The sequence below is a fragment of the Bison bison genome, unplaced genomic scaffold (assembly GCF_000754665.1).
Source record: "Bison bison bison isolate TAMUID 2011002044 unplaced genomic scaffold, Bison_UMD1.0 scf7180017864063, whole genome shotgun sequence".
Classification (NCBI taxonomy): domain Eukaryota; kingdom Metazoa; phylum Chordata; class Mammalia; order Artiodactyla; family Bovidae; genus Bison; species Bison bison.
The window spans coordinates 7,869,936-7,882,102 of record NW_011494635.1 but is presented as its reverse complement, the minus strand read 5'-3'; the positions used below and the strand labels follow the sequence as shown (position 1 = coordinate 7,882,102).

Below are 12,167 nucleotides of genomic sequence, written 5' to 3'. Positions count from 1 at the left end.
GCCGCGCCCTGGGGCTGGAGCGGCGGCCCGTGTCCAGCCTCGCCTCCTTCCGGGTGCTCGCACGGAGGCCCCGGCGCGTTTCCTTCCTCCCCAGGACCGGGCAGCTGCGCGCACCTGCTGTGCCTTGGTTGCGAGCTGACGCCGTCAGCCCCTTCCCCCTGGAGTACCGACGGCGCTCTGAGTTCCCAAGTGCTGCTTCTTCTCATACGACGACTAGACAGTTAAGAAGTTCATCCTTGATGCGAGCTCATTCTTTTAATAGAGGTCTTTAAGTAGCGTTGGTGGTTTTCCGGTTAGAAATGCCCCCAGTCCAGCATCAGGTCCAGAATTGGTGAGCGTGCCTTCGACTGGGTGGACGAACCTTTAGCCAGTTTACCGAGGCTGAACTGCGGAGCTGCCTTTGGTTGATGTCACTCAGCAGCTGAGTTTGTCGTTTGTCTTCCGGAATTGAGTAAGGGTACTTTTACAGTGAAGGGCTATGAAAAACTCTATCGGCTTTTCAGCTACGTTTTGTATTATTAAATGCCACATGTAGAGTATAGCTTTTAACCTTTTTTTTTTTTTTGCATGTTATTAACGTTCATGACATTTACTATTTAGTCAGTATTTTTCTTTGGCCAAAACTGTTTAAAAACGCCACTGAGTTTTAAATTGTGAGTATTGTTTTGTTTGTAGGGTATAGTAGGCATGTGGCATGCAAGGGCAAACCAGTTGCGCAGAAGGAGAGTTCATATTAAATTGATGTACTTGACCAATAGGATAGGGAGGTTGGATTCTTGGAGGGAACTATTTATACTTTTTTGGATGTGTTTAAAAAAACCGTAGGACCTTTTATTCATTAAACCTTCTGTTTAATGTGGTCATGTGCCCTGTCATGAAGCTTTTCTGGTTGCTCAGATGGTAAAGAACCCACCTGCCAATGCAGGAGACACAGGTTTGATCCCTGGGTCAGGAAGATTCCCTGGAGAAGGAAATGGGAACCCACTCCAGTATTCTTGCCTGGGAAATCCCATGGATAGAGGAGCCTGGCGGACTACAGTCGTTGGGTCGCAGAGTCGGATACGACTTAGTGACTAAACAAGAGCTAAAACCTCTTTGAAGGACCAAAGCCTCTTTCATATTTGTAATTATTTGAAATGTGTGTATTTGTGTAGAAATTGATGAGTGGGAAAAGATGACCCGTACATTGACTATTTGGTGAGGTGACCAACAAAAGCAGGCAAAGCCCAGAGTAGTACCAGGTGGTTCATGGGGTTGAGGAAGGGGTTCAAGGCTCAGGGACAGGCCGGGGTGAGAATCTTACAAGTTAGTAGTGAAGAAGACTGCTTATTTCTACTGAAGATTCAGATGCTGAACAAGCTGGTTATGTGATCCTTAAGGGAGACTATCATTGAGGTGGAAGGAAGGTTAATACTGCAATTTTCACACTTTGTGTAAGCAATTTGTAGAACCTTCGGAATGCATTAACTTCCCAGTTTACGTTTACCAGAGTATTTCTACTGATGACATTCTTAAGAAAGGAAAGAGAAGCTTTCTGCTATTTTACTTGCTTGATTGAAATATTTAGAAATTGTCACGTTTTTTCTTGAGCTTTGTGAAACAGGGTTTTGATATGTTTGTTCCTTTAAAAAACATAACATGAACTGTGAGGTGGCTGGGATAAATTTCTGTGTTGAAAATCTTAATAACTGAGATGCTTTATGAAGTTAGTCATTTAACGTGTACTTGCTGAAAAGAGAATTATATATACCTTCCTATTTTTTTTTAGCCTGGGAGTTGTTTTTTATTGAGTAAAACATACAGTAAATTCATACAGTGTGCTAGTTGTAAATGTGCAGCTCTGTGGATTTTTACCTATATATACATCTTTGTATAAGCATAAACCAGGTCAAGATAGGGAACATTTGCAGCACCCCAGAAGGCTCATTTTTGCCTCTTCCACCTGGGACCTTTAGTTTTTAAAGTGAAGAATATAATTTCTGGTTAAGATTCCTTTAAGTCACTTTGATTTCTTGGACAACTTTTGTATACGGCAGTTAAATAGTTTCTAAATGCTTCTATTAAAAAGTTATTGAAATACTCTTCAGTGGGATCATATGAGTTGCTTAAAGAATTTATGTTCAAATACTTTAAATTAAATATCAGTATCTTTTTTGTGTGTATGTAAAATTCTGCCAACCACAGATTCTGCCATTGTTTTTCTTTATACTTTTGTCTCAACTCTCTCTAATTTCTATAGCTCAAATTTTTCAGATCTAAATTTCATGAAAAAGATTTGTTCCGTCATTTTCCATCAAAAATAATTTTTTGTGAGAGACAGTTTTATTCTGTATTGCCTATAATAGTGTAATAGTGAAGTTGCTCAGTCGTGTCTGACTCTTTGTGACCGCATGGACTGTAGCCTATCAGGCTCCTCCGTCCATGGGATTTTCCAGGCAAGAGTGCTGGAGTGGGTTGCCATTTCCTTCTCCAGGGGATCTTCCGGGCCCAGGGATCGAACCCAGGTCTTCCGCATTGCAGGCAGACGCTTTACCGTCTGAGCCACCTATATCTACCAGTAATACACTTTTCCCCCCTCTTGTGCAGAAGAGCAGTTAAAAATGGTAAGGTATTGGACTTAGAGGCATGATGGGGTCAAAGAACCTGTCTTTACTTCAGTGTAGACTTCTCCCAGTTTTATACATGTTCTGTAGTTCTCTCTTCATCTCTAAACCTGTACACCCTGCCTCCTTGTATTTTGACATTCAAAGGCATTGCAAAAACAATACATTCAGTATTAGGTCCTGATTTCTCCATATCTGCTCTCTCATCTTGGTAATCTGACCTCTGTTTCACCTACCTGCTGCCTCAGAAAGGGGCTGTCCTTGTTACCTCTCTCTTCTTCCCCCTGCCCACCCCAATCCATTCATCCTCCTCTAATCTTAACTGTTATAATCTATTACCTCTACTGTTTCAGTAACTGCCTAATTGGCTTCTCATTCATGGTCATCTTACTTTTTAGTGTATTTTTCACATAGCAGCCAGTCTACTGTTGCTTATTTGCATAAAAAGTTTTAAGTGACTTTCCTTTTATTTTAGGATAAACTGTAAACAAAAGATTAGCTTCTAAGCCTGTCACTCCACTTACCTTGCACTGTTCTGTCCATTGTTTGCTGTATTACAGATGTAGTATTTGTTTTTTAATATCTGGGCATTTTCCCATGCTATTCCTGTCCTTGAAATATCTCCTCCCTTTTCTGTTTTCCATGTGGTTAACTCTTAGGAATTCTTCAGTCTCAATTTGGATGCTGGCCTCTCAGAATGATCTTTGTAACTATTTAGCTAATAGCTGGTCTCATAATATTTGCACATGTCTTTTGTAGCACTCGTCACAATTTATAACTTCTGTAATAAGTTATGAGATTGTGTGTATAATATCTGTCTTCCAACTCAAATCTTAAGCATTCTGAGAAGGTAGGAACCAAGTCTGTTTTGTTCACTACCGCATTTCCAATGCTCAGCCCATCCAGATGAGAGGAATACTGGTGAGTGACTTAATGAAGTAGTGCTATTATTATCCCTGCTTTAAAGATACAGAGTTAAGCCTTCAAAAGGTGGTTAAGTAACCTGACCAGGGTTACACAGTCTGTCAGTGGTAGATGTAGTGCTCATCCACCCATCAGATATTTGAGGATGTGTTTATGTCAGGCCTAACAAATACGGTACAAATACAGTAGTGGCCCCAGTTTACTGTGTCCCAGTCCTCACTGTGTTGATTGTGTAGTGGGGGAAACACATATTTAGTGAGTAAATCATAAATAGGATGTAAATACAAGCATGGCGAGAGTTAAGCAGTGCTGTGGCTAGTGGTCTTCAAGGGAGGCTGTTATGGGAAGTGACATTCAAGCTGAAGCTTCATGATGGAAGAGAGCCAGCCCTTTGAGGAGTTGGTGGGGACTTAGGTTTGTATGACTCTCAAACTCATGTGAGTGAAATAAGGTGTGATGGATAACACAGATTCTTATTGTCCTGTTGGTAGGTGAAGCCTCTGCCCTCTGCTTGAATGGGGGTTGGCCTTGTGGCTGGCTTTGACAGATAGAGTATACAAAAAAGCAAGGAAAATGGAAGATATATATATATTTTAATGAGAATTTTAGAGATAAAAAGTTATCTTATTAAGTGTCCTTTTTAAAAAACATTTGAGAGTTAAATTTTGTCTATATCAGTTCAGTTCAGTTCAGTCGCTCAGTCGCGTCCGACTCTGCGACCTCATGAATTGCAGCACGCCAGGCCTCCCTGTCCATCACCATCTCCCGGAGTTCACTCAAACTCAAGTCCATCGAGTCAGTGGTGCCATCCAGCCATCTCATCCTCTGTCGTCCCCTTCTCCCCCTGCCCCCAATCCCTCCCAGCATCAGAGTCTTTTCCAATGAGTCAGCTCTTCGCATGAGGTGGCCAAAGTACTGGAGTTTCAGCTTTAGCATCACTCCTTCCAAAGAACACCCAGGACTGATCTCTGCAAAAAGTGATAATTTTAATAAATTAGTGAATTTCAAATTTTAAAACCTAAACACAAAGAACTAATTGACTGTCTTGAATGTACTTACTTTTTTGTTATTTTTTGTACAAGGCGTACACATGTTCAACTGGGGAGTCAAAAGATCTCTGGCTTTACAGTAGATGTATACTTTTCCTGTTGCTCCCACTAAGTACAGCTAAAAACAGTGGACATTAAATACAAAACAAATAAACAAAAAAACAAACATGAGACTGAAAAGTGGAGACAAGAAGAAAACTGTAGGGGTATGGGGACCTGAGAACTGACTCAGGGCTAAGTTCCCTGGGTTTTCCTTTTGCCCCATACATCCTAGTCTTGGGCCTTGAGCAGCCACAACCGAGCAATGCCAAAGGGCTCAGCAAGCCCCGAGAAAGCTGGCCTTTGACCAGAAGACCAGGAAAGGGACAGCCTGCCAGACAGGACATGCTTAGAAAACATTGTGGCCCCACCTCACGCTGAGCGTCCCAGCTTGGGTAGGGAATCTAGTCTCTGACCCCTGACAAGCCTTGTGGGGACCACACTGTGCCGGGTGGGATCAGAGAGGCCTGGTGAGAAGCTGGGTTCTCATCTCTGTTGTGCGGTAACAAAGAACACACTCTTCTTTCCCGTTGGAATTGCCTCAGAAGAAACCTAGCAAAAGTTCAGGAATTTTACCGCCACCTGTGGTGATGAAGCTTGGAACCGCACAGTGACAAGGCGCCCTAGGCTCAGCTCAGCAGTGTGAATAGAGTCCAAGAGAGCTTCACCCAGCATCGGCAGGGGGACTTCCTCCTGGGTCAGAGGAGGCGGAATGGGGCGCACTTGCTTCCATCCCCACTTTCTATATCCATCTGGCAGAAACAAGGCCATACCCTTGTTTGCTGGCTGGGTCAGTATCAGAAGAGGCCTGCTGGAAGACTTAGATCAGGTCTCATGTCTGATAACAACACCCAGCATCCTGAGGCTTCTCACACCGAGGGGGAAGATGTCAACTTGAATCAGAAAAGGTAGCTAACAGCCACACAGGACCAATGCAGATATTAGAATTGTTTGACAAGATTTTAAAACAGTCGTGATAAAATTTTCAGTGAGGAGATAATAACACTTGAAGCAAATGAAAAATAGAAAATCTCAGGAAGAAAATATGGCATGTAAAGAAGAAACAAATGGAAATTTTAGAACTGGGGAGTACAATAGTGAGCTTGTGGAATCCATGAACTTGATGATAAAACAATGAAAATTACCCAGTCTGAACATTAGAGAGAAAATAGACTGGAAAAAAGTAAACTGAACCCCTGGGACCTGTGCCTTTACCAAGAGACCTGTCCTTATCAGGAAGAGAGGAGAGAGACAGTGGGGCTGAAAATATGTTTGAAGAAACACTGGCTAGGTATTTCCCAAGTTTGGCAAGCCATAAACCTATATATTCAAAACATATGGTGAAACCCAGGCAAGATAAATTCAAAGAAATCTGCTAAGCTGCCTCATAGTCAGACTTCTGAAACTAAAGATGAAAAAGCAATGGGAGAGAGAAATGTCCCTTTTAGTTGATTTCTCATCACAGACTGCAGAGGCCAGAAGGAAGTAGTATGTTTTTCAAGTGCTGAAGGAAAAGAACCATCAGATCAGAATTCTCTATCAAGTGAAAACATCATTCACATGATTTGTTACCAGCAGAGCTACCCTGAAATAATAGAGGAAGTTCAACAGAAAGGAAATGCTGTAGGAACACCAGGAAGGAAGAAGAAACAATGGAGAGAGTAAATGGATTGGTAAATTCAATAGACATTCCTTCTCTGACTTAGGTTTGAAAGTTGAAGCACAGCTGTCTGATGTGGTTCTCAGTGTGTTTGGAGGAAACACTTGAGACGATCATGTTGTCATTGGGGAGGGCAGAGGGGTGTGGAGGAAGTAAAGCTTCAACACTCACCAGGAACTGGTAGAACGTTGGTGGTCAGCAGACTGATAAGCTGTGAAAAGATAATGAAAACTTAGCAGCCACTAAGAAAAGTTATACAAAAGAAACTCCAAAACAAGAGAAATCAGAAAGAAATTCCAAAAAATGTTAAAGTAACCTACAAGAAGGCAGAAAAAAGAAACAAAATGAGAAAACAAACAATGAATTATGCACCATGCCCAAGTAGGATTTACTCCATGGATGCAAGTTTAGGTCAGTATTGAAAATCAGCAGTGTAATTGACCTGTTAGGGGCTTAGAAGAAAGCCATGTGCTCATATTAAGTGACTCCCAAAAAAACATGACACAGTTGACACTCCCTCGTGAAACTCTCAGAACGTGAACAGTTGAGGGGGACTTTCAACTTGATAAAATGATGTGTTTACCCAAAACCTACAGCTAATATACTTAATGGTGAAAACTGAGTATTTTTCAAGATTTCAAGTATTTCAAGATCCAAATAAAGAAAGGATGTTTGCTGTTACTTCTAATTCAACATAGCATTGGAATTTCTAGCCAAGTCAGTAAGATAAGAAAAGGAAATAAAGGCATGCAGATTAGAAAGGAAGAAGTAAGCTGTCCTTTTTTACATGACACAGTAGTCCACATAGGAGATGCTAAATAATCTACAGAAAAATCTTGAACTGGTAAATGAGTTCAACAAGAGCATAGGATACAAGCTTATTACACACAAATCAGTTGTATTTTTGTATACCAGCAATTTAAAATTGCACAAAAATATAATCTTCAGGGTTATTTGTATATATAGAACTTTTATGCGAAAACTACAAGCTGAGGAAGGAAATCAAAGATGATCTGAAACAGATCCTCTGTGTCCATAGATTGGAAGTCTCTACATAATAGACAAGCTAGTTCTGTCCAGATTAGTCAACAGATTAAACGCAGTTCTTATCAAAGTTCCATCAGGAGTTTTGCAGATACGGATGAGATTATTCTAAATTTCTGTGGAAAGGCAAAGGAAGTGGGATGGCTAAAACATTGTGAAAAAGATGTGGTAGAAATCACAAGATGTATGATTTCAAGATAACACAGAACAGTGGAACAAAATAGAGAACCAAGAAATAATCCCATAGAAATATAGCCAATTGATTTTTGAGCAAGATGCCAAACTTGCTCAATTTGGTGTAGGATAGATTGTCTTTAGCATATGGTGCTAGAATAACAGGATACCACCAGAAAAAAAAAACCCCAAAAACCTTGATCTAAACTTCACACTTTATTAAAAAAACAGTCCCAGAATAGCTTGTAAATTTAAATGTAACTGATAAAGCTAAAATTTTAAGAAGGAAACATAAAAATTTGGGAATTTAGGATTGGTGGAAAGTTCTTAGACATGACTCTAAAAGTATGAGTCTTAAAAATAATGGATGAGTTAGGACTTGATCAAAATTTAGAAGTTTTGGCAGAGTGGACTGTGTGTGAATTATATCTCAAACATTTTAAAAAACTTGTTAGTTTTTTCCTGTAAACATACAGGAGTCAGAAGAAGTAGAAAGTTCAGTTCAGTTCAGTCACTCAGTCGTGTATGACTTTTTGCGACCCCACGAACCGCAGCACGCCAGGCCTCCCTGTCCATCACCAACTCCTGGAGTTTACCCAAACTCATGTCTATTGAGTCGGTGATGCTGTCCGACCATCTCATCCTCTGTCATCCCCTTCTCCTCCTGCCCTCAATCTTTCCCAGCATCAGGGTCTTTTTTAAGCGAGTCAGCTCTTCTCATCAGGTGGCCAAAGTATTGGAGTTTCAGCAAAAACCTATGTTATTGTCATAGTAGCTTTATTTGTAATAGTAAGAAACTGGAAAGGGCCAGAATTCTTTGCAGTAGGTGCATGGTTAAGACAGCTGTGCTGCATCCACAGGGGAGCAGCGCCAGCAGTCCACAGGAGGTGGCTGTGGTCCATTGGCGGGGGCGGGCTGAGAGCCCTAAGCTCAGGATCCCCAGAGGACATGCACTCTGCCACAGCAGAGTGGGGAGTGGAGGGCTGTGGGCTGGCTCCAGAGAAGGTGGGACACTGAGAGCCATTTTACAGTGAGGACCTACAGATACTGTCGGTTGTTGAAGAAGGAAGAAATATAAGTATATGGTTAAAATTACTTGCATTCACAAAGGTATTCTGGGAGAAGGAGGGAGCAGTGAGAGCAGAAAATGAGGAAGTGATATCCAAAATATCAATTTGCAGTTGAAGGAGTGTGTCCTGTGTAAATATACTGCTTAGAGTCATATTAACTAAGTAATGTGATTGTATTGCGAAGAGTTGTTCATGGTAGCAGGAAATGAATAATGCCCAAAATGGGGAAAGGAAAATGTGTTACGTGGATGTTGGAATGCCATGCAGGATTTTGTGTGCTGTATGACGGTATGACGGTGGTGCTCACCGTAGGTGAGCCCCACGAACGTGGCCGGTTCCCAGTGAGCGGTGTTGTGAGTGAGAAGGAAACTGGAGCCTACAAATGCTGACAGACCTCATTTGGGTTTTTTACTTGACTCAGATGAGAGTATTTTAAACATGGGTTAAATAAAGCATTAAAATTTTATTTGTCCTTACCTTTTTAATGTGCTTGCTAGAAAATCTGCAGTCGCTTTTGAGGCTTGCATCGGATTTCTCTAGGAGGGCATAGCTCTGGAATCTGTAGCTGGAAAATGCAGTTAGAATTGGTTCCCCAGGGGAGTCAGGGAGTCTGCAGAGAGTGGGCTAAGGGAGAGTTCTCTATTTTAAACCCTTCTCTGCTGTTGATTTTTTAAAAGGGTGTTCATGAAATTTGATAAAAAAGTTACCTGTTTAACAAAGGCTGTGGTCTCTACCTTAAAACATGTGAATGTATTACGTTCTAATTTACATAGTAAATGTTAACATAATAAGGAAATTGGCAGTGGGCAGTTTCATCCCTATCCCCTGTTTTTCCTTCATTTCAGTTTGCCATATCAGAAATACCGTACTTGTTTTTCCTGTTCCTGTTTAGCTTCTTGCAGGAGTGACCAGGACCTCATCTTCCAGAAGTAATGCCCACAGAAAGCGGGAGTTGTTCAGCTGCTCGCCAAGCAAAACAGAAGCGCAAATCTCATAGCCTTTCCATACGGAGAACTAACAGCTCAGAGCAGGAGAGGACGGGCCTGCCCAGAGACATGTTAGAGGGACAGGTGAGTGTCTGGTGAAGATGTGAATCGTGTTGGCAGTGTTCAAAAAATAGCCCAGTGTATACAGATCTCCAAAGTGGAGGGAAAGTGTGGGTTACCAAAACAAGCAGGCCCCCCATAGACCAGTGAAAATGACAGTCAAATGCAACAGCCTAAAGAGGCAGAATTCAATTTCTAGGTTAGTGTGTTACATATTGTAATAAATGTGGGTGTGATAGTCGGCTAGTTTTTATTCTTTGCACAGGCAGATTGACAGAGTACTTTTAGGCTTCTGTCTCACAGCCTCAAGAGGAGAGCAGAATCAGGTATAATGATCTTTGTTCTCTGAGGAGTTCTTGGAATCTGATCTTTCACTAACTTTTCTTGGCTTTATCCTGTGTCTGCTGTGTGAGTATATCTGCTGCTTATTACATTGTATGTCTTTCTGATAATTCGATGCCCCCTTTATTAAGTGATCTAATATTTTATTGACAAAGATAAGTTTGCTTCTTTTTCTAGTTCTTCTGTAATGAGTAAAACGTTAGGTTTTTAAAAGAACATTGTTTTTTAAGTCTAAATAAAAGCATATGTTATAGTAAAATAAATTGTAGATATATCTGCTATATGTTTATATAGGCGTAAGTATATGTGTGTGAATGTGCGCTCAAGTCATGTCCTACTCTGCGACCCCACGGACTGTAGCCTGCCAGGCTCCTCTGTCCTTGGGATTTCCCAGGCAAGAATATTGGAGCGGGTTCCCATTTCCTTCTCCAGGGAATCTTCCTGACCCAGGGATCGAACCCGTGTCTCTTGAGTTTCCTACTTTGGCAGGTGTAATCTTTACACGGTAGTAAAAGTATGAATACTGGGAATTCCCTGGTGGTCCAGTGGTTAACTCCCAAGTTTCCACCACGAGGGGGCAGTGGGTTCAACTCCCTGGTCGAACGGGAAACCAAAGATCGACCTCGACCCCCAAACCCCCCCCCCCCCGCCCCGCCCCATATCTATCTATCTATGTAGATATAGATAATCATTCCTTTGCAGTTAGAACTGATTCATCCACCACAATGTTACAGGGAAATATGGTGTAAATCTGAGAAATTGGCTCATTTGCTGTTGACCTAAGAAGCTGGGACGTGGAGCATGTGCTGGCAGGATGCAGCTATGTGTGCTCAGAAAGTGGTGCTGTTGCTGGTGGGTGGGAAATGTTCACTTAGGGTCCTCTTATGTACTGACTGGGTGAATAATGAATTGGTTACATTTTAACTTAATTTGGAAATAAAATTGTAGATTGAAGGGGCCTCCAGAATGGCTTTGCCTGTTCTTTGAGCTCGGATGGCCACAGCCAAGTGCCACAGATGGGAGATTAAATGGCAGACGCTTTTTTCTCTCCATCCTGGAGGTGGGCAGCTGGAGGTCAGGTGTGGGCAGGGTGGTCCTCCTGAGGCTTCCTTCCTGGATATGGACCCAATCTGTGTCCTCACACGTTCCTCCTCATCGCTGGTGTCTGTGTCCTCGTCTCTTCTGACAAGGAATGCTTGAACCAGAGCTGTGCACTGAAACTTCTGTGGTGGAAGGTTCTAGATCTGTGCTACCTGTATGGGCGCCCAGAGCCACGTGTGACTGGTGGGACAGAGGAATTTAAAAATCGTGACTGACCTAGTTTTAAGGTTAGTCACATGTGACCGTCAGCTCCCCCACTGGCCAGTGCAGGTTGTCTAAGGGACTTTTAAACTGTTAGTCATCTCAGTTTCCAGCAGTGACCCTTTGTTGCTGCCCCTGATGGCATCTTTGGGGGTAACTCTGTGTGAGGGGCCCGTGTTCTCAGGGCTTCCGCGCCATCCCCATTGTGATGTAGAGCCAGCTGCCTCTCGGGTACCCCTTTGTGAGGGTCATTCAGAACCCTGCAGGTGGGTCGGTTCCTGTGGGCAGACGGGCAGCTCCCTGGGCTGGTGGGGGCGCTTGGCCTGGTCCTGCGGCAGCAACGGCGGTTAGGGCGGTGGATGTGGGCACCTGGCATGGTATGTGTGGCGGGCCTCAGGCTCCGAGTGGAGCCACAGGCGATACTCTGGACGGGATTACAGGCTTAACTGTCGGGCAGCCTTTATGGGAATTGGATTCTTGAATCAGAAGCAAGCAGGCAGCGGTGCTAGTTGTGGAGTGGGAAACCCATGTCTGCACTGGAAGCACTGACCCAGGCCAGGAAAGGGGCCTGCCTCTTCCATGCCAGCCGTGAAAATGCAGACTCTTCTAGAAGTTTCACTGAGTCGTAGCTTCATAGTGAAGCCCCTGCAGAGGCCTGGGACCTTCCACGCTGGTGTTTTCATTCAGCTGATTCGCCTTTCACTCTTATAGCTGAATTCACTTTTCTTCCTTGGAGCAATCTTTAAGTGCTGAGTAGAGCTATAGGAATGGAGAAGGCAGTGGCACCCCACTCCAGTACTCTTGCCTGGAAAATCCCATGGATGGAGGAGCCTAGTAGGCTGCAGTCCATGGGGTCGCTAAAAGTTGGACACGACTGAGTGACTTCACTTTCACTTTTCACTTTCATGCACTGG

The 12,167-nt window shown here is 42.9% G+C and overlaps 1 protein-coding gene across 2 annotated transcripts in view; it reads left to right on the top strand.

Moving 5' to 3' along the window:
• WDR37 (WD repeat domain 37) overlaps positions 1-12,167 on the top strand; it is a 33,585-nt gene that overhangs the window by 677 nt on the left and 20,741 nt on the right. For both annotated transcript variants that reach the window (XM_010836407.1, XM_010836406.1), the window contains exon 2: positions 9,456-9,633. In XM_010836407.1, coding sequence (XP_010834709.1) covers positions 9,496-9,633 — 138 coding nt within the window. In that variant the 5' untranslated portion in view covers positions 9,456-9,495. The remainder of the gene's footprint in view (positions 1-9,455; positions 9,634-12,167) is intronic.